Source organism: Botrytis cinerea, chromosome 7, assembly GCF_000143535.2.
Source record: "Botrytis cinerea B05.10 chromosome 7, complete sequence".
Classification (NCBI taxonomy): domain Eukaryota; kingdom Fungi; phylum Ascomycota; class Leotiomycetes; order Helotiales; family Sclerotiniaceae; genus Botrytis; species Botrytis cinerea.
Window position 1 is genome coordinate 2317407 of NC_037316.1, and position 18503 is coordinate 2335909.

General features: G+C 43.0%; 5 protein-coding genes across 5 annotated transcripts; 3 read left to right on the forward strand and 2 right to left on the reverse strand.

The window, feature by feature from the left end:
* The first annotated feature begins 112 nt into the window (after positions 1-112).
* BCIN_07g06290 (hypothetical protein) lies at positions 113-2395 on the forward strand. Its single transcript, XM_024694224.1, has 4 exons — positions 113-596; positions 663-1683; positions 1743-1854; positions 1909-2395. The coding sequence occupies exons 2-4, from the start codon at positions 727-729 to the stop codon at positions 2229-2231; spliced, it is 1392 nt and encodes a 463-aa protein (XP_024550013.1). The 5' UTR covers positions 113-596; positions 663-726; the 3' UTR covers positions 2232-2395.
* A 707-nt stretch (positions 2396-3102) lies between these two features.
* On the reverse strand, positions 3103-5317 carry BCIN_07g06300 (hypothetical protein). The gene is made up of 4 exons (XM_024694225.1): positions 5013-5317; positions 4200-4303; positions 3720-3967; positions 3103-3381 (listed from the first exon to the last, which is right to left on the reverse strand). The coding sequence occupies exons 1-4, from the start codon at positions 5118-5120 to the stop codon at positions 3257-3259; spliced, it is 585 nt and encodes a 194-aa protein (XP_024550014.1). The 5' UTR covers positions 5121-5317; the 3' UTR covers positions 3103-3256.
* A 411-nt stretch (positions 5318-5728) lies between these two features.
* Bcole1 lies at positions 5729-7812 on the reverse strand. Its single transcript, XM_001547712.2, has 2 exons — positions 7246-7812; positions 5729-7189 (listed from the first exon to the last, which is right to left on the reverse strand). The coding sequence occupies exons 1-2, from the start codon at positions 7511-7513 to the stop codon at positions 6054-6056; spliced, it is 1404 nt and encodes a 467-aa protein (XP_001547762.1). The 5' UTR covers positions 7514-7812; the 3' UTR covers positions 5729-6053.
* Positions 7813-11781: 3969 nt separating this feature from the next.
* BCIN_07g06320 (hypothetical protein) lies at positions 11782-14766 on the forward strand. The gene is made up of 5 exons (XM_024694226.1): positions 11782-11964; positions 12030-12651; positions 12698-12725; positions 12784-13263; positions 13309-14766. Exons 2-5 carry the CDS (start codon positions 12230-12232, stop codon positions 14572-14574), a joined length of 2196 nt encoding a protein of 731 aa, XP_024550015.1. The 5' UTR covers positions 11782-11964; positions 12030-12229; the 3' UTR covers positions 14575-14766.
* Positions 14767-15758: 992 nt separating this feature from the next.
* Positions 15759-18298, forward strand: BCIN_07g06330 (hypothetical protein). Its single transcript, XM_024694227.1, has one exon. The coding sequence runs from the start codon at positions 16465-16467 to the stop codon at positions 17038-17040; it is 576 nt and encodes a 191-aa protein (XP_024550016.1). The 5' UTR covers positions 15759-16464; the 3' UTR covers positions 17041-18298.
* Positions 18299-18503: the final 205 nt, after the last annotated feature.

An 18503-nucleotide genomic window follows, 5' to 3' on the forward strand; every position in this document is an offset into this window, starting at 1 on the left:
TCTGACTAGGGGATCCAATACTATCCGCGGGAACTTGATCCAATTGGGTTTAGCCGGAGATTCAGTCAAACCTAGGATTCAGATTCATCCACACATACATACGATACAACACGGATACGCTCTTATTATTTAAAATTCTTTCTATTATCAGAACTAGGTAGATGCAAACACCCCTACTATTCCGCAAAACGATCCAAATAACCCAGCCTTGGAGAAGACAGCAGGAGAGAAGTTGAGAGCTTAATTTCCTAATTTGGAATTGTTTCCTGCCAATTCTTGTGTGCTCCTATCCTCCATTTGACGCTAGTGCTTTCACAAAAAAAGAACCGGCACGAGTGACAAGAGCTACTTCAAAAGTCTCAAACGCAATAATACTTTCGACCTTCCTTCTATCTTCATCCTTTTCAACACTTTTCATCGTTTCTCCAATTCATATTCAATTCCTTCGACTTTTCAAGAATTAAACTCTTGCCTTGACGAGTTGCTGCTGTTTCTGCTGCTGCTGCTGCTGCCTCTATTCCTGCAATCCTATTCTTGTCATTTCATTCCTTCTCTTCTTACGCTCTTTAATTCGCATCTTCCATGTACATTTTCTGGTAATACAAATTCACTTCCGTGCCAGAGGCGCAATTACAGATCAGAAAGTTGACATCTTTCACCAGAATTTAGATTGCACATCATCGTGCTTTTGTTTCTCAAATCAACTCACTCACTCGCTCGCTCACTATGTCTTCACTCATTCAACCATATGTCGACCTTGCCTTGAGGCAACTCGAAATTTACAAGGACCAATTGATCCAACAAATCCCAGTCATCTCTACGACCACATATGTCCTAACGATTCTGGCAATCTGTATCCCCCCTATTGTCCTCTTGGTCTTCTACGAAATCGAACAATCGCGACAACGCGCCGAACAGCCTAAAGGTTGTAGAAAACTTGGATTGAAAATCGACAGCAATCTTACCAATGAATTCGATCCCAAATTCTCCGTGGGACGTCCTCCCAGTACTGAGGAAACATCTGCAGAATGGTGGAGATTGAAGAGTATGTGGATCTATCCAGTCAAGAGTTGTAAAGGGGTTGAGTTGGGTAGAGGAACCATTATTGCAAGCGGAATGGAATACGATCGTCAATTTACCTTTGCACAATTGAAAAGTCCATTTCCCGTCGCAGAGAACGATCCAAATTCACAAAAGGCAGCTCACAAATGGGAATTTATTACTCAACGACAATTTCCATTGTTGGCGAAAGTTAGGACCGAAATGTGGGTTCCAGATCAAAGCGTGGATACATATGCTCCTCATATCGATGATGTTGAGAGTGGAGGAGTTATAATCATGAGTTTCCCATATCAAGAACCTGGATGGAGAGGAACAGTTGCAAGTTGGGGTGCCAAAGTTATGGGAACCGTTCCTGAAAAACAATTCCGTGTGCCATTCGATCCTTCGCCAGTCCAAATTGAAAAAGCAGGTTATACTGTTGAGAAGATGACCATCTGGAGGGAAACGGTTGATGCTTTGAATGTGGAAATTGAGATTCCAGAAGAACTCAGATATTACCTTGGTATCAGCAATAAGTTGGGTTTGTTCAGAGTTGATAGCGCAAAGCCGAGAGAAGTTTTCAGAAATGCGCCTTCAAAGGAAGAACTTGGGTATCAACCAGTTACTGGATTTCAAGACGCTGTAAGTTTTTCTGAAACGCTTAAAACCTCCTGTGTGAATTCTTTACTAATTTGATCTAGTATCCTATCCACATGATCAATCTTGCTAGTATTCGTGATGTTGAGAGTAAAATGCCAAAGGTTAAGGGGGCTCCAAGATTATCCGCAGGACAATTCCGTGCCAATTTAATCAGTATGCTATTCTCAAGTTTCACAATTTGTTTGTCTCTTTACTAACATCTTTTAGTTACCGGACCTCCAGCTTACCACGAAGACGATTGGCGACGAATTAAAATTGGGTTTTACGAATACGATGTTTCTTGTCGTACAGTAAGATGCAAAATGCCAAATGTAAATCAAGAAACTGGAGTTAGACATCCATCCGAACCCGATAAAACTTTACGAACCTTCAGAGCTATTGATGAAGGAGCCGGAAAGAATTTAGGATGTTTGGGTATGCAATTAGTACCTACTACTAAAGATGGAGCACTGCGGGTTGGAGATGAAATTACGGTGTTGGAAGTTGGTGAACATCATTATCAAAAATTATTCCCGGAATTGAATAATTGATTGCTAGGCGAACATTCTTGTATTGTGTTGTCTGTGTATCAAGAGAGTACAGGAGTAATGGACATATAAAATATGGAATGGTAGCAAGGAGTTTGGGATTGATCGGTCGGCTGGATGGATGGCTGACTGAATTACTTTACATATAAATACTTTTTTTCTCTTCAATATTTTCGGTCTATTTGTGTGTTTGTGTTTGTGTGTTGGTCTTTGAAGATTTACTACTTACTTGTGTGTTTTTATATATACAATATATCTTGTAGGCGGGTTAGAGGTTCCGAGTTTTTCTTTTTCTTTTTCTCTTTCTTTCTTTGTTGCTGTGCTTTTGAAAGGAAGGAAGGAGGATAGATATTCGTGGGGAGTTTTTATTAAAGATGATGGATGGGTGGATGGATTAGTTATTTTGTAATTGTCTTTTTTTCTTCATTTTCACTTTTTTTATGTTGTTATTGTTGTTGATATTGATGTTAATTTTGAAGTTGATATTGAAGTTTGAAGTTTGAAGGTTTGGAGTTTGAAGATTTGGAGAGGGAGAGGGAGAGGGAGAGGGAGAGGGAGAAAGGGTAGAGAGAAAGGGAGAGGGAGGGGTAGAGAGAAAGGGTAGAGAGTGTGTGGGATGGGATGAGATGAGATGGGATGGAAGTTGAGATTTGGGGAGTGGAGGGTAAGGAGGGAGTGAATAAGGAGGGAGTAGGGGGTAAGGGGTAAGGGGTTGGTGAGGATTTGGGAGATTGAAGATGGAGAGAGATTGAAGATTGAAGATTGAAGATGAGAGGAAATATTTGTGTATATGTGTATATATATATAATATAACTAGATAAAAGTAATATATTCCATAATAGGATAGGGTGTACAAATTGACGTTTAGGATTCTTGATCATCTCCATCTATTTATTTATTTATTCATTCATCTACTCATATATCCACCTATTTATTTACATACCCCTTTCCTCCTCCCCCCCATCCACCATCAAACATCTGCTCCAACCTCCACTCGCTCTCCTCTCCCCTCTCAACTCTCAAAAAATCTACAATTTCGACTCTTTCCCCTCCCTTCCCTTCTCCTTCGAACCGGGTAATTCCACGCCCACAATGTTCACCTTGCTGTGTTCGCAAATTGCGAGGACTTCGCCGGTTCTGCGTTTCATGGTTGCTGGGGAGGGGGTGTGAGTGTTAGTTTTGGTGTTTGAAAGGGGGATTGGGAAGTGGATAGGGGGGAATGGCCTTGAAGTATTTTTGAGATGATTGGCGGAGGGAAGTGTATTGAGGAAACGAGGGAATGAATGGAGGATGATGTGATGTGACGTGATGTGATGTGATGGTAGAGATAGAGAGGATAAATCGAGAAGTAGAAAGACAAAGCAAGAAATAGAGTGAGAAATGGAAATGCACCACCGCATCATCCCATCTCCAATTTCCTTCCCTCCACCCCCCCCCCCAAATAAACGAAAGCAGAATGAAGAAGATGAAGATGGAGAAAAAAACACTAACCTCTCAAAACCACATTTCTCTTCCCCAACCCCCCCACAACTTCACACTCAACCAAAACATCATTCTTCCCCTCTTCTCCTTCAGATTCCTCATGAATAGTAATTCCTTTCAAATACGTACACCCGAGTCCTCTACTGACTCCACCACCGCCCCATTTCTGAGCACTGTATCGACCCATCAGAGCTACGGATGTGCAGGCATCGAAGACGGTTGCGATGCAGCCGCCGTGGACGGTGGAGTTTGCGTTGCTGGGAGTGGGTTAGTGGGGTGTTGAAGGGGGGGGACATGAAGCTGTCAATGAAAGGGATAGGATAATAGGGAAAAAAGAAAGTCCCAATCAGAGCCTTTTAAGTTCGTAATAAGATATCACAAGAAGCAAAATAAACTCAGAGAAAGCGAAGTGGGAGGAAAGAAAAAAAGATGCCAGAAAGTAACCACACCCAAGAAATGGGTTCCCTTTAAAGCAAAAGAAAAACTAACCAATGATGCACAGTCGGTTTAAAGATAAACGTCGTCACATTCTCCTTATGATGTTCCGGATCTGTAGAAAGCGAAAGAGAAGGTAGGAGATCGTGACCCCATCCCTAGAAAAAGGAGATTTGTTAGTTATAACTAGATTTTTTTTTTTTGGATTCGAGGTGTTAATGTTGATGTTGATGTGAATGAGAGAGATGAAGATAAAATGAAATGAACCGAGCTAAATTGGACTAAACTTCTAGCTTGGAAATTGAAGAGTTTGATTAAGGGGTTGAGATCAGAAGATTAAGAGATTAGGATGTAATTATTAGATTTGGAATTCTGGAAGAATGAGGGAGTGAAGAATTGGAAAGAGATGAAAGGGAATGGATGAGAGTAGGTATCGCGGTGAGGGGCATAGAGGTGAAGAGACGGGGAGACGGGGAGAAGAAAGGGAAGAGTGTGTGCAGCGAACTCGCAACTCGCAACTCGCAGATCGCAGAGACCAAATACGAAATCGGAATCTCAATCTCAATCCTCCTCTTCCTCTCTCTCTCCCTAGAAGCAACCAAGCAACTAAACCAAGCAAGCATTCCAACCAAAACCAACTCCAACTTCAACTCCAAGACCCAAGAAATCAAGAAGAAGAAAAAGACACATCCTTCTCCTCTCCTCTCCTCTCATCTCCTCTCATCTCTTCCTCCCCATTCTCCCTCCAATCTCATCTTTCTCTCCTTCTCCTCCCCTCCCCTCCCCTCTCCCCTCTCCCCCCAAAATCCCCAATCAACCAAATCAAAACCCAAAACCCAACCCCCCCCCAAAAAAAGATCAACCCACAATATACCCCTCCTTACTACCCTTCCAGCCCTTCATCAAAAACCCCAATCGTTTCAATCCCACATCATTCTTCGCGTCGAATGTCCCTTGCGATTCTGCTGGCGCCATATCTCCGCTCCGCTCCTCTCTATTTCTCTCCGGAAAGATAAAGATAAACAATACAAGAATCTTCTAAATCCAAATCCAAATCCAAATCCAATCTCTCAGATGGGAAATTCAAAAGGTTGTACTGTATTGTATTGTATTGTATTGTATTCGAGTATCGATGTAAGCAAGTATCTCTCAAATCCCAAATCCCAAACATCAGGGGTCCATCCATCCAATTTCATTGAACCTCGGCACACATGCACACGGAAAAACAAACATTAGAATCCGAGTCCGGGGTTTAGTGCCCGTTGGGTGGATGCTGATGCTCTATATATAGGATTGAGATTGGATTGAGATTGGATTGGATTGGATAGGAGAACATGATTCATATATAAATAATTCGAGATTTAATATTTGTATCTGTACGAGTATGTGTGAAAGCAATCTTAAAAAGGTCGAGGGTCTTTAGCTTTCTGATTGTGTCAGATCCTAAGACTTGAAAGACATCTTACCTATCTATATCATCTATCTACATAGCTTGATGTGAAAGATATACAATTCATAGCAAAGACAAACATCGTCATATCACGTAGAACAGCACTGAAAATCATCTCAAGTGGAAGTGCAAGTGAAAGTAACAGTTTCAATTCCATCGACTCAAATTATTTCAGAGCGATCTAACCCCTTCCAAAATGTAGCAAGTCTTTTTTTCTCTCACGCTTGTCTAAGATACATAATCTGAACCATTTATCGTCTTGCTCAGTTTAATAAAAACTAACCCATCCCACCATCCTTTCCTTGACTTTAATATTAAAATCACCATGTTGACCAGTATTACCAACGCCCCAGTCTAAAACGACTCACTAACCCACGCTTGTAAAAACAAAGATGCAATTTTTAATTCTTGCCATTCAATTGAAGGCAATCTAATCATCCACTCATTAATGAAAATGCTTATGCAGCATCTGCTGATGGAACAGGTTCCGCAATGCGGGTTACCTGGCTACCAGCTCGGATGATCTTTTGACCAGCTGTATCACTGACAAAAGAAATATCCTTGTTCTCACGTTGAGCACGCTTCCAGATCTCAACTTCGCATCCACCGCGTAGGACACCTACACGCATAGTTGAAAGAAGATTGTGGGCAGCGTTGGAATGATTGTAGACACCACCATTGAAAATAGCAGTTGCGTCTTTGCCAATACCGGATGTGATAAGAGCCTTTCCACCTGGATGTTCCTTTACGAAATCGGTGACATCGTGAATAACACCAGCGACAGCAACAAGAGCACGTCCATTCTTGGCTTCGGTTTGATAAGTGTCCCAGTCGATGATTGGTAATTGTTCAAGAGGAATACCCCAGTCAAGAGTTTGTCTCTTTTGGTCGAGTTTCTTTTGGAGTTGTTGAAGACGGCCCTTCTCGATTTCGTTGGACTTGAATTGCTTAAGATCGTAGGCGAGACCGAGTTGCTTCCACATCCAGATGGACCATTTGGTTGGGTCATATTGATGCCATTCGATAGCATTACGGTAATCGGAGGGGAATTCGTGATGGAAGTTGTGGTAACCTTCTCCGAGAGTAACGAGAGCAGTGATGACGTGATCACGAGGAGAGTTGCGGTCATCGAAAGGTTGGTCACCAAGCCAATGAGCCAAAGAGTTGACACAGAAAGTAGCTTGTTGAACGAAGAAAATTCTGAGGATACCAGCATAGATGAAACCACCAAACCAATCACCCCAACCGAGACCAGTGACGAGACATGGGAAGACCATACCCATGAAGATGACGGTCTTGATGTAGTTGCGATGTTGCCAAACGACAACTGGGTCATCGTTCAAATCGGAGATATCGGTACGTCCAATACGCTTTGGGTTTTGCTTCATGATCATCCATCCGAAGTGGGAGTATAGGAGACCTTTTCGTACGGAGTATGGGTCTTTGTCGGTATCGGTATATCTGTGATGAGCTCTGTGATCTCTTGACCACCATCTGATGGAACCTTCGACGGCTCCACCTCCAACGGCTGCGAGGAAAATCTTTAATGGGAGGGTGGCAGAGTATGAGGAATGTGCCCAAAGTCTGTGGTAACCTGAAGAAATGTGTTAGGTGTAATTCATGACGGAAAAAGTATCGATTGAAACCTACCAGCTGTAATACCCAAACCGGTCATAAAGTAGTAAAGGACGGCCCAGACAGCAGTCTTCCACTGCAGAGGAGTCCAGTATGCCATGATGAGACCATAGATAGGCACTCCCACAATGAGAGTGACGTTAAGCCAGTTAACGTGTTTGTACCAATTTGCCTTGGTAATGGGCTCCTCGGTGATGTGAGGCTTCTTTGGGTCGTACTTCTTGTTGCGATTAGGCTCAGAAGTCTTCGCCATGCTCGAAGGTGGTGACACGTTCGAAGCCATTTTGAAAGAAAGTTGATGATGTGGGGGGAAGAGAGCGTGAGGGAAGGAGGAAGCAAAAGTATTTATGGAGGAGTGGTTGCACTTATAAGTAGATTTGATGGTGTTTGGAAATGGACTAAATTGTGCTTTCCGAACCAGGATCTGTAGGGATGGAGAATTGAATGGGTCAAGACGTTCAAGGGACTGGATGAATCGGTAACTCGGTTGGGTGATCAAACGTAAGGAAGGCAAGGTAAAAAGTCAGGTAAAAATGGAGCCTTTTTTTATGGCGGATTTTTATTTTTTTTGATGGGAAACCCTAGAGAAGGCTAGTAAATCAAGCGTGGAGCTATATTCTGGATTGATCTTTTCATTATTATTGTTATTATTGTTATTATTATTAATAAGCTGTAAATCTGGAAATTCGCCACTGGGTCTTGCTTCCCCTTCCCCTTGCCCATCAAGCATCGACGTCCGCATGGTGGATCTCTAATCAGAATTCCAAGACAGTGCGACAGCGTAGGGAATTAGCTGTATTTTGGGACGGAATTCCCTAGCATGTTCTGATTTGGCGTACCGTCACAACGAGGGAAACGGAGGGTTGGAGATACTTCCTCTTTCTCTCTTCTCTCCTCGGCGCTTTCCTCCTTGGAATTCATCATTTCTGTCTGATTTCACATGTGGCCGTCCATCGCAGACAGGCTGGCAGGCTGTGAGTGAGTGATATCCCCCAATCCTCAACGTCCCAACAGATTTCAGAATGGGGCTGATTCATTGGCTCGTTAAGCGAGCTGAGATACATTCGCAGGAATCTCCTAGTGACTTCTGTCGTCCATTCCAACAACATCCATTGCTCATCGGACAAAGCAGGAAGTTATTGCCTAGATGGTTTGGCCAGAAAAGATCGTGTGCATAATACCGGTTTTTGATCTCGAACACGACGAACTTTATCCAGGTTATGTTATCCGGTTACAGCTTTTGTCATTGGGAAATTCCAAGATGTCTCAACCGCGCAATCAATCAGCCAGTCAGTCCGTCCGTCCGTCCGTCAGTCAATATCAATATCAGTATCAATATCAATATCTATGTAATTCCACGCAACTAGCCAAACTTATTAAGATTGAGTCGAGGGTCTGGTTAAAAGTACAATGTGCAAGCCCAGCACACGCACACGCACACGCACATCCACACGCCCAAACACCCGTACGCAAGCCACATTTGAGACCTTCTTTTGGACCCTTACTCTTTAAATAACTCTGGGATGCCACTAATTAATCCCTTCACAACCTAACATCTCACAGCCTTAGACATGTTGGACTCGGACCTGCATTATCGTTACATACCTAGGGAGGTAAACATACCATACGCGGATTGCCTCTGGGAGCTGGAGATAACATCTTCCATCCTTCCATCCTTCTAAATTCGTAATTCGTAATTCGTAATTCGTAATTCGTAATTCGTAATTCGTAATTCGTAATTCCTAGTTTTATTCTTAATTGGGATCTCTGCCGATTGATAGTTGGACCACCCCGTTCCCGTTCGATTTCGTGTAGACAGCTTTCTTGCTCCATTCCAGTCAGTCTCTTCATCGCCAATTAAGAACAACTTTGCTTAAATCACCATGTTCCATTGGTCGGAATTCGGAAATTCAAATCTTCTTCTGCGCCAATTAAAATCAAAGAATTGAAGATTGACCTGACACTTCACTCCCGATTCCCCAACATGGAACAACCCCCAGACCACATCCGGTTTTCACCCTTTCCCTAGTGGTGGACCATACAACAAATCACTTTTTTGTTGAGGAGCGGGCGGAACAGGATCAAACTACCACCGATAAGATTGTCGAGGAAAAAATGTACGAATTCTGCGTTTCTCCACAAATTTCATGCATCAGAATAATCCATGCAGCCACCCACCCACCTCCACATTCATATCCATTACCGAGGCTGGGAACCTCGTGAGTTTTTGCCACCGACGCGGTTGTTGGTTGGTCCGTCGAGTCCATCTATCCCTTCTTTGAGTAACGGTTGGTTGGTCAATGGCGTGTTCATGGGATTTATGGATATCCTGTCTCAGTCCGGCACCACAGTGGACACATGATTAACCCACTTTGAATGGCGTGTTTGATAAGATCGTAAGGATCAATGAGGGCAAATACTTTGTTGGGCATCGAGTATGCGAACACGAGAGGCGGAGAGGCGGGGTCTTAATTCAATGCAGTGTAGTGCTGTGCAGATGATAAAGACTTTTGGAATGGTGTCTGAAAATCTCACGACAGCATGTTTGATTTCGAATGAAATTCTGCAACGTTCTTTGATTACAGGAAAGCTGGATGGCTGGCTAGTTGCCAGCGATCTGGAAATGTATTGTTCTCTTTCAAGCGTAGCAGATACTTCGCCTCATCATTAAACTTCAAGTAAAGTCATAGTGGTCAAGATTGTATAAGTTCGATCCTCAACGAGATCTTTAAGTCAGTCAGTCATATGAATGACCCCAATAAAGTGATTCGATCATTCCATTTGCATTTTATACCACACGAAGGCAAGTAAGTATCTTTCAATTTCAATTTACATCTACATTTTAGATCGCCACATTGCTCTCGAAAGATTGTCCGGGTTTCAAACCCCCTCAGATATACACTTGATGTCTCCCCTTTCCCCGTCCCCCGAGCGAAAACCCTCATAAGCTGGCAAGGCGACCCAAGTTTTATGAACATAAAACGACATTCAATGGACTCTTTACTAGAATTCTATGGAAGGATTCAAACCCCGTTCTCACGGAACTCTATACAGTAGTCTGCCACCACGGCAGTGGCCCCCGGAGGGTCAGCGAAGCGTCGTTTGTCATGGGGGCAAGCCCCCAAACCCCCATAGCTCGCTACGCTCGAATATAGAGTTGTTGTTGTTCATGTACAGTTCAACATATCATGTTTGCGTTGATTGTCCAAGATCTGTAGTTTAGATCATGAAAATTTGTGTAAAGTCCAGACGGAATTTATTTGCTAAAAGTACCTTCTCTGCAAGGTCTTCGAATATATTAGTATCAGTATTAGGTTTCTTAATTACATTCTTACATAACCAACAAGCGGTATGAGGAAATCATTGATTGTTGAGACAGACAGAAAATGGGAACGGTAAGAGGAGTTACTATTCCCCTTATAATTCCAGCAGTGGCAATCCAGAAACGACTCTTCCCACAACAAATGCGGCAAAGCTCGGAGCAGCTCCTCGTAAGACGGAGCCTACTTCTAATAATCAAAAAATATTTGAGGGGATGGTTTTCACGGCCTAGAGGATGCAGTATCTTTCCAAGTTATATTTACAATGAGCCACAGATCAACAGGTATGCGTTCCCACACTAGCCGAGTTCTGGGAAAGAACTACATTCCCCTATTATTTCTGGTACAGCATCTGAATATGTTGGCTCATACATTCAATCTCAGCTGCTGAGAATGAATCGAGAAGTCGAGCGAAACATTAATATTGGAAATGAAGATATACCAGGGGAGGATATAATGCGGTCTAGGGCTACTAGAAACATAGTTATAGAGACGCAGACCAGCACAGAAAATATTCGATTAAAAGACCTCTCTTGATAGGTTTCTTTGGGTTGGATCGGGGTGGCATTGTATTCGATTACCACATCCTCAGAGCTCTCATTGAGCTGCGTTATACTCCGACTTTCTCATTGTGCAACTTCTCTGTCAGGAATAGGACCAGAAATTCCCGAATCATGTTATATATGCGCAATGGCCTGCTATGAGTATAACTTGCGATGGATTTAAAGCTAACAAAAGGCAGGGGGGAGTGGAAGACCCGTAATTGTATAATGAGGGGCGTTTGAGACAGCTCGTGGTTGGTGGAGTCGGGTTGCAGTGCTAAACAAAAGTATAATGGCGATGTAGATGCTTTGAGTAAGGTAAAGCTAATTTTCCAGGAACGTATGTTCATACTTGAATAAACTTGATGTTCTAGTAAGTATGTGTTGTTTTCTTTCTAATAAAGATTGAGGTTCGCACGTACTGCATGGAATTCATATAGTACCAATATCGAGTAATAATATCTACATGTCAAGCAATGATCATGACTGTACACTTAGAAGCATATCGACTTCTCAGAGTCATTAACTATATCGATTCCTATGGATGAAGCCAATATATAATAACCCAACATGCTATGTGGGTGAAATATGAATCTAGATCGATCCCAAACGCCGCGGCGGGGTACCATATTAGAGCGAAGCAAAAAGACCTCCACAGCAGTAATCCAGCAGAGCTTCATTCAACTTCAGAGAAGAGGAGCCTTGACCTAAGCATGATTGAAAGCGAGATGAGCTTTTCTCATTCTTTGGTGCTACTTCTTTGATATATAATTTAATTTCTAATCTTTTGAGACTTAACCGTCAGCGAGCATTGTAAATCCCGATTGGTCAAATTGCGCGATGAGTCAGCGGCCATCCTTAACATCCTCATTGTACGTACAATTTAGAGCTTCGACTTCACACACCGAATGATATAGATTATAACAACATTCTTTAGGTTGTAAAGTAATCATTCTGCATGCCAAGGAATAGATATGTACACTTATATCATCATCGCCTCCATCGTCTAAGGAGGCTCTTTCCTGCTTGACTGCGGCCTATGCTTTATCCATCAATATCGAATTTACAAAATTGAACGTATAATTCTCTCAAAATAGTATCATAATTGTGTGATATTACAAGAACTGGCTGAAAGCCATGTCAAAATTGCCACCTGTTCAGTTAGATGAGGGGGCTCCAGACATGTCCCCTACGACGTCAACCATCACCTCATCTTCGAAATCACAACGTGTACTCGCTTGTCGGCGTTGTCAACAGAGAAAAATAAAGTGTGATCGCAGAGAACCGTGTTCCTCCTGCGTCAAGTCACGAGTACAATGTATACCAGCAACACAGTTTCCTCGTCAGCGACGACGCAGGTTTGCAGAACGAGAACTACTAGATCGTCTTCGTAAGTACGAAGATCTTCTACGCCAAAATAATATCAAGTTCGAGCCACTTCACAAAGGATCTCCTCGGACAGGAAGTCACAATGATTCCGATGATGAACAGCCAAAAGCGACTGCAAGCACATCGTCTCCTTCGTCAACCACCAATCCTGACAAAATACACGGTGTTATGTATGTAACCTTCAAGAAGCTATTTGACCCCCACTAACAGTATTAGGAATTTGTGGCACGCTATGAATCAAGAAGTATATGATGCCAAGTCAACTCTTATGATTTGTTTTTCACTTACTGACTGTGGATTAGTTTCGGGAACCTGACAATATCAGTGATTCTGACGATGACGATGTGCGTGGAGGCGATGTGAAAAGAGTATGGGATCAAGTATCTGACAACGATAATTTTTTGTTTGGATCGCGGATATCGAACGTTGATATCTCTACTTTTCATCCCGAACCAGTTCAAATATTCCGACTTTGGCAGATTTACCTGGAAAACATTGATCCATTACTCAAGGTTACGCATACTCCCAGTCTCCAGGCACTTATCATAGAAGCTGCTGGCAATCTCCGGAATATTAAACCTCAGCTAGAAGCGTTAATGTTCGGCATTTATTGCGTGGCAATTTCGAGTCTTTCCTACGAAGATTGCCAGCTTATGTTTTACACGTCAAAGTCAGACCTCTTGACAAGATACCAGTTTGGTTGTCAGCAGGGTCTATTAAATAGTGGTTTCTTACGGAATAGAGATGATCGAGACACCTTGACTGCATTGTTTTTCTACTTAGTGAGTGTAGTGGGCCATAACGAATCCACATTCTAACTGTTTCAGATGTCTTTCAGAACCAAATCAGTCCCTCAATCTTTGTCTTCTTTGTTGGCAATTGCTGTTCGAATTGCGCAACGTATGGATTGCCATAACGAATTTGCCTTATCTAAACTCAATCCTCTGGAGGCTGAAATGCGTCGAAGACTTTGGTGGTCACTTGTGCTTTACGATACTCGTATCGGCGAAATCGCAGATTCCAAGCACGTCATCTTGACTCCTACTTGGAGTTGCAACATCCCCCTCAATGCGAGCGATTCGGATTTTCATGCAGAGATGAAGGATCCTCCGCAAAGTCAGCAGAAACCAACGGAGGCAATTTTTGCTGTTTTACGTGGCGAATTGGGAAACTTCATTCGAAATACCACATTCCATCTTGATTTTAATAACCCGACTCTAAAATCTGCTGCCAAAAATCACCAGCATGATTTTACTACAGAAGGCAGCGAACTCACCGATCTAGAAAAGATGGTTGAGGAAAAATATCTCAGATTCTGTGATCCAAAAAATCCACTTCATTTCACCACAATTTGGACTACACGAATGAGTCTTGCCAAATGGCATCTGGTAGAACACTGGCACTTTTCTGGCAAAAATCACTCCTCAAAAGTGGGTTTAGTGCGCGATGCCACTATTGCCCATGCCCTCAATATGCTTGAATGCGATACGAAATTAATGACATCTCCTCTGGCGAAAGGCTTCATGTGGATGTCCAACATGCATTTCCCCTTCCCTGCATACTTCCAAATCGTACAGAATTTCAAACGCAGACCGCTTTGTCAACAAGCAGAAAAAGCTTGGGAAACAATGACCCAGAACTATGAAGCGAGATTCAATTCCCTTCTTTACGACGAAATACCCGGACCCTTTTTCCTAATTTTTGCAAAAATCATTCTGCAGGCTTGGGAGGTGAGGGAGGTGGCTTTTAGAAGCATGGGGGAGGAGATTGCGGAACCGGGGATTGTAAGTAGTATTCGGCAGAGGATGGCAGGTATGACGCAGATGGGGGAGGAAGGCGAGGGTCAGGTTGGAAAGAAAGGTGTGGAGGTGGATGGTCATGATTTTTCTCGCGTGGCGCCCATATCTTTCTATGGGCTGGGGGAGGAATTGGGGTATCCTGCATCGGGAACATCGGGAGCGGGGGCATATATAGATACCCCGGGAATGGGGTTGATTGATGCGGATATCAGTACGTTGGATTGGTCGGCAATGGATTGGGGTGCGGTGGATATGAACATTTTGGCTGAACAGGCGGGAGGAATTCCTTATTAGGTGGAGCGGAGATGTCCTCATCTATCGTGTATGTATATATTGTATTTATAGATTTATGAAGTCACAGACAGGTAGGATAACTAATAGTCTCCCCTCCCCCCATTAGATGAGATGGGTATACAAAATAGCAATAGATACCTACCCCACACAATCTCAACAACAGATTCAAATATCGCACGGGATATCTATCTATTGAATAAACAAACAATCTCCTCCATATGAATATGCGGGATAGAAATATGCAGTTGGTCAGTTAGTCATACAAACTGCAATCTTTCTATATGTGAAAAAAAAACAAAGAAATACGCAAGTGTCTATTCTACTCTTTAGGAAGGTTGTTTCGTATGTAAGTATGGAATTTGTTTACTAGTATAATATTATGTGCTGTGTTGTGTTGTATTGTATTGTATATTTCCATGTTCATATTCATATTCATATATATACATATATACATTCCAGAAAACTAAATTTTGAGATAGTAGCTTGCTTGTAGGCTTTAGATCTCTTCTCTTCTCTTCTCTTCTCTTCTCTTCTCTTCTCTTCTCCGCTTATCTTGTGTTCTTATGTATCGGTGTTGTAACTATAGTTTGTGTTGAGTGGTGTTCTTGCTGTGTTGGATATTGGGGATTGGGGATTGGATTATATGTATGCATGTATATATATATATATATACTACAAGACTAGGAGACTAGATATTATTCTGGGATGAAAATGTCGTAATTTAATGTTGATGTGATATTGATATTGATATTGATATTGATATTGATACCAACGTATTGGATGGATGGGTGGATAGGGGGGTTGTAGCGGAGTGTAATATAAGCATAGCACTTACATATATGAGGGGGTGGTATCTTGTGAGGAATCAGGATGGGGGATGGGTATAAATACTTGATGAGTGGGAAGTAAGAATCTTTTTCTTTTTGGAGGTGTAGAGAAAGAGTTGGAGGGAGAGAAAGGGATTTATATATTTGCTTTATTTTACTCTACTTTGCTTTCCATGCTTATATATTACATATATATCAATCAATCAATCAATCAATCACTTGCAACACGAAGATTCGATGTATTTGAAAAACGAAAGAAGAAAACCAAGATTCAATCACACTCACCATGTCAGCAATTCCCATCCCAAATGGTATTCCTGCTTCCTATCTCGCTTCTCTCCAAAGTTCCTTTAAGACGAAAAATGATACGTTTATTGTAGGAAGTGAAACTTCTGGACTTGGTATGTATATATCTATCTATCTATCTTCCGCTCTACATAATCAACAATCGAGATCAAATCACCATTTCAAATCCCCAACCCTCCAAACCGTCCTTCCCTCTTCTTTACCCCCTTCGTCCCCATTCCTTTACTCCCCTACAAACTTCGTTCCCCTTCAAAAAAACATTTACTCGTTCATTTCTTTTCCTCCCCTAAAAGTAGTAGCAACCCGTCTCACCCAAGACCCATCCATCCGTGTCCTCGTTCTCAAGGCAGGAAATGATCATTTTCCATCCCCACAATCACCACACCCAGTCTCTGGCCTGCGAATCTGGACACGGAGACCGATTGAGCTTTTTTGATTGCTTCGCAGGTACGCTCTGAGGTTTTCCCTTATGGATTTTCCTTCTTATCTACCTGTCTTGTTTTTCCTACCCCCTTCTTCCTCGGAACTTGATATATTCGATCGATTCCCGATATCACGGGACTCAAGATAAACGTACCAGAAACAAAAACAAAGAAAGACGATCTGATAAATCCCAGAAACATCTCAACGGTAAGCAAATCCCTCTATCCCAAAGCCGACTTCTAGGCGGCTCAACCGCCATCAACGGCGGCGCATTCATCGCCAAATTCCGCTTCAGCATTGAAGCCTGGGAATTTCTCGGAAACCCCTCTTGGTCATGAGACTTCCTACTTTCCTATTATCAAAAATCCTTCACCCTTACACTCCCACTCCCGAAACCATAGCCAACCTATCCCTCTCCCACATCGATACCGACCTCCAGAAAAACTTTTCCGGACCCCTCCAAGTCTCCTTCTCGGAAGAGAGAGACGGACTCCCAAAAGCCTGGGTAGACTCATGGAAACACATGGGCCGGGGTCTTTCCAGCGCTCCCTTTACCGGAGACGCAGTAGGCGGATACATCAACGCGATGAACATTAACGCGGCGACCAAAACGAGCAGTCATGCGCTATCCGTCTACTATCCCCCTATGGCGATGCACGAGAACTTGGTCGTGGTAACTTCGGCACTGGTGACTAAAATCGTGTTTTCGGATTCGAGAGATGAGAAGGGCGATATACTCGCCACGGGTATTTCGTACACCAAAGACTCGCACAGCTGTACCGCTGTCGCGAAACGAGAAGTGGTTCTCGCGGCAAGCGCGTTGCAAACTCCCAAATTGCTTGAATTGTCTGTCTGGGATTGGTTCTGCGGCTCTGCTTTCGGATCTGGATATTCCGGTACTTGTCGATAATGGAAATGTGGGCGAGAATCTACAAGATCATCTCAATTGTGGGTTTTAATTTGAAGTAGAAGAGGGGGTAAAAACAATGGATGCATTGGCACGACAAGATGGTGCTGCGATTGGGGAGGCAATGGGGGTGTATTTGAGCGAAAAGAGCGGACCATTTGCAACCGGAGGAAATTTTTGCATGGGGGATCCTACCAGTTGTAGATTTTCTTGCGGATGACAGAGAGGAATTGGACGCGACATTGAAAGAATTCGGAAAGGGATATGAGAATAAACACCTTTCTCAGAACCTCATGCAGAATTCGTACAATCTCTTCTCCGAAGCCCAACCGAAGGCTCCGGAGGATATTTCTCCTACACCGCGCTTGGGAATTTTATCCCCGAAGCCGGCTCTGGCGATACCATCGGGAAGCAAAATGCGAGTACAAGTTCTGATACTAAGGATGGTGCTGCTTCACCTGGAAATTATCTCACCATCGCTTGTATGTTACTGCATCCGCTCTCCCGTGAAAATACACATATCACCAGCTCCGACCCCGAAATCACTCCTCAAATCGATCCCAAATGCCTTTCTCACCCCCTCGATCTTGCAATTCTCTCTCGCCACGTCCGCTATAATTCTAAGATTATTTCCCCCCCTCCTCTTTCCACGCATCTCAAACCTTCCGGGAGGAGAAATCACGGCGCGCCTTCTGATATTATGGATCTTGATGCTGTCAAGGAATACGCGAAGAAAGCAGCACTGAGTGCATGGCATCCAACAAGCACATGTGCAGTGTTGCCATCGGAGAAAGGAGGGGTCGTAAGTGAAAAGTTAATAGTGTATGGAACGAAGAATTTGAGAATTGTGGGTGCGAGTATTTTCCCATTGTCTACGAGAAGTAATTGTCAGACTACAGTTTATGCGGTTGCGGAGGAGGTGGCAGATATGATTCGGGGGGATTATGGGATTAAGGTCTGAATTTTGAAGTGTGTAGAGATGGTCTTCAATAGGTTGTAGTTGAGAAAAGAGAAATGTATTATTCTCCTTGGTCAATTTGCATACCTGAAAAACGATGCTCTGAATATAGCCGATCTTTAAACGCAAGCGACAAATGACGCACCGAGGTACTCTACAACTAGCCCGCGAGCGAAGGGATTCGAGTACTCTGGAAAGCGATTTCAGGAACTTCTTCAATCGTCCTTGCGAGGAACATTCCAAACTGCTGTAACGCAGAATTTAGTTTACTGATCTCAATAATTCCTAGGTCTTACTTATACAAGCAAAGGCGACACCATCAAACATGTAGCCCTCTTCGCAACATTCCACATCTGAAGCTGAGAGACCCCTTGGCCCACAGGTTTGGATATTAAATTGAACAACATCATTAGAACTTAAGCCTGATAAGAGATGACTTAAATGTGGCACTGAAGAGTTTTGAGGATAGGATTTGGCATGATATTTGTTTTGTCCATTGCCTTTCCAT

Bases quoted from the DNA above. Each gene is read 5' to 3' on its own strand.
- BCIN_07g06320 (XM_024694226.1), top strand. From the start codon at position 12,230: ATGTCAAAATTGCCACCTGTTCAGTTAGATGAGGGGGCTCCAGACATG. The intron at 12,652-12,697 runs GTATGTAACCTT...TAACAGTATTAG, and splicing joins GACAAAATACACGGTGTTAT to GAATTTGTGGCACGCTATGA. The intron at 13,264-13,308 runs GTGAGTGTAGTG...TAACTGTTTCAG, and splicing joins CTGCATTGTTTTTCTACTTA to ATGTCTTTCAGAACCAAATC.
- Bcole1 (XM_001547712.2), bottom strand. From the start codon at position 7,513: ATGGCTTCGAACGTGTCACCACCTTCGAGCATGGCGAAGACTTCTGAG. The intron at 7,190-7,245 runs GTAGGTTTCAAT...ACATTTCTTCAG, and splicing joins CGGTTTGGGTATTACAGCTG to GTTACCACAGACTTTGGGCA.
- BCIN_07g06300 (XM_024694225.1), bottom strand. From the start codon at position 5,120: ATGGCGCCAGCAGAATCGCAAGGGACATTCGACGCGAAGAATGATGTG. The intron at 3,968-4,199 runs GTTAGTTTTTCT...ACCCACTCCCAG, and splicing joins AAACCGACTGTGCATCATTG to CAACGCAAACTCCACCGTCC. The intron at 3,382-3,719 runs GTTAGTGTTTTT...CCCCCTCCCCAG, and splicing joins GAGAAATGTGGTTTTGAGAG to CAACCATGAAACGCAGAACC.
- BCIN_07g06330 (XM_024694227.1), top strand. From the start codon at position 16,465: ATGAGACTTCCTACTTTCCTATTATCAAAAATCCTTCACCCTTACACT.
- BCIN_07g06290 (XM_024694224.1), top strand. From the start codon at position 727: ATGTCTTCACTCATTCAACCATATGTCGACCTTGCCTTGAGGCAACTC. The intron at 1,684-1,742 runs GTAAGTTTTTCT...AATTTGATCTAG, and splicing joins TTACTGGATTTCAAGACGCT to TATCCTATCCACATGATCAA. The intron at 1,855-1,908 runs GTATGCTATTCT...AACATCTTTTAG, and splicing joins ATTCCGTGCCAATTTAATCA to TTACCGGACCTCCAGCTTAC.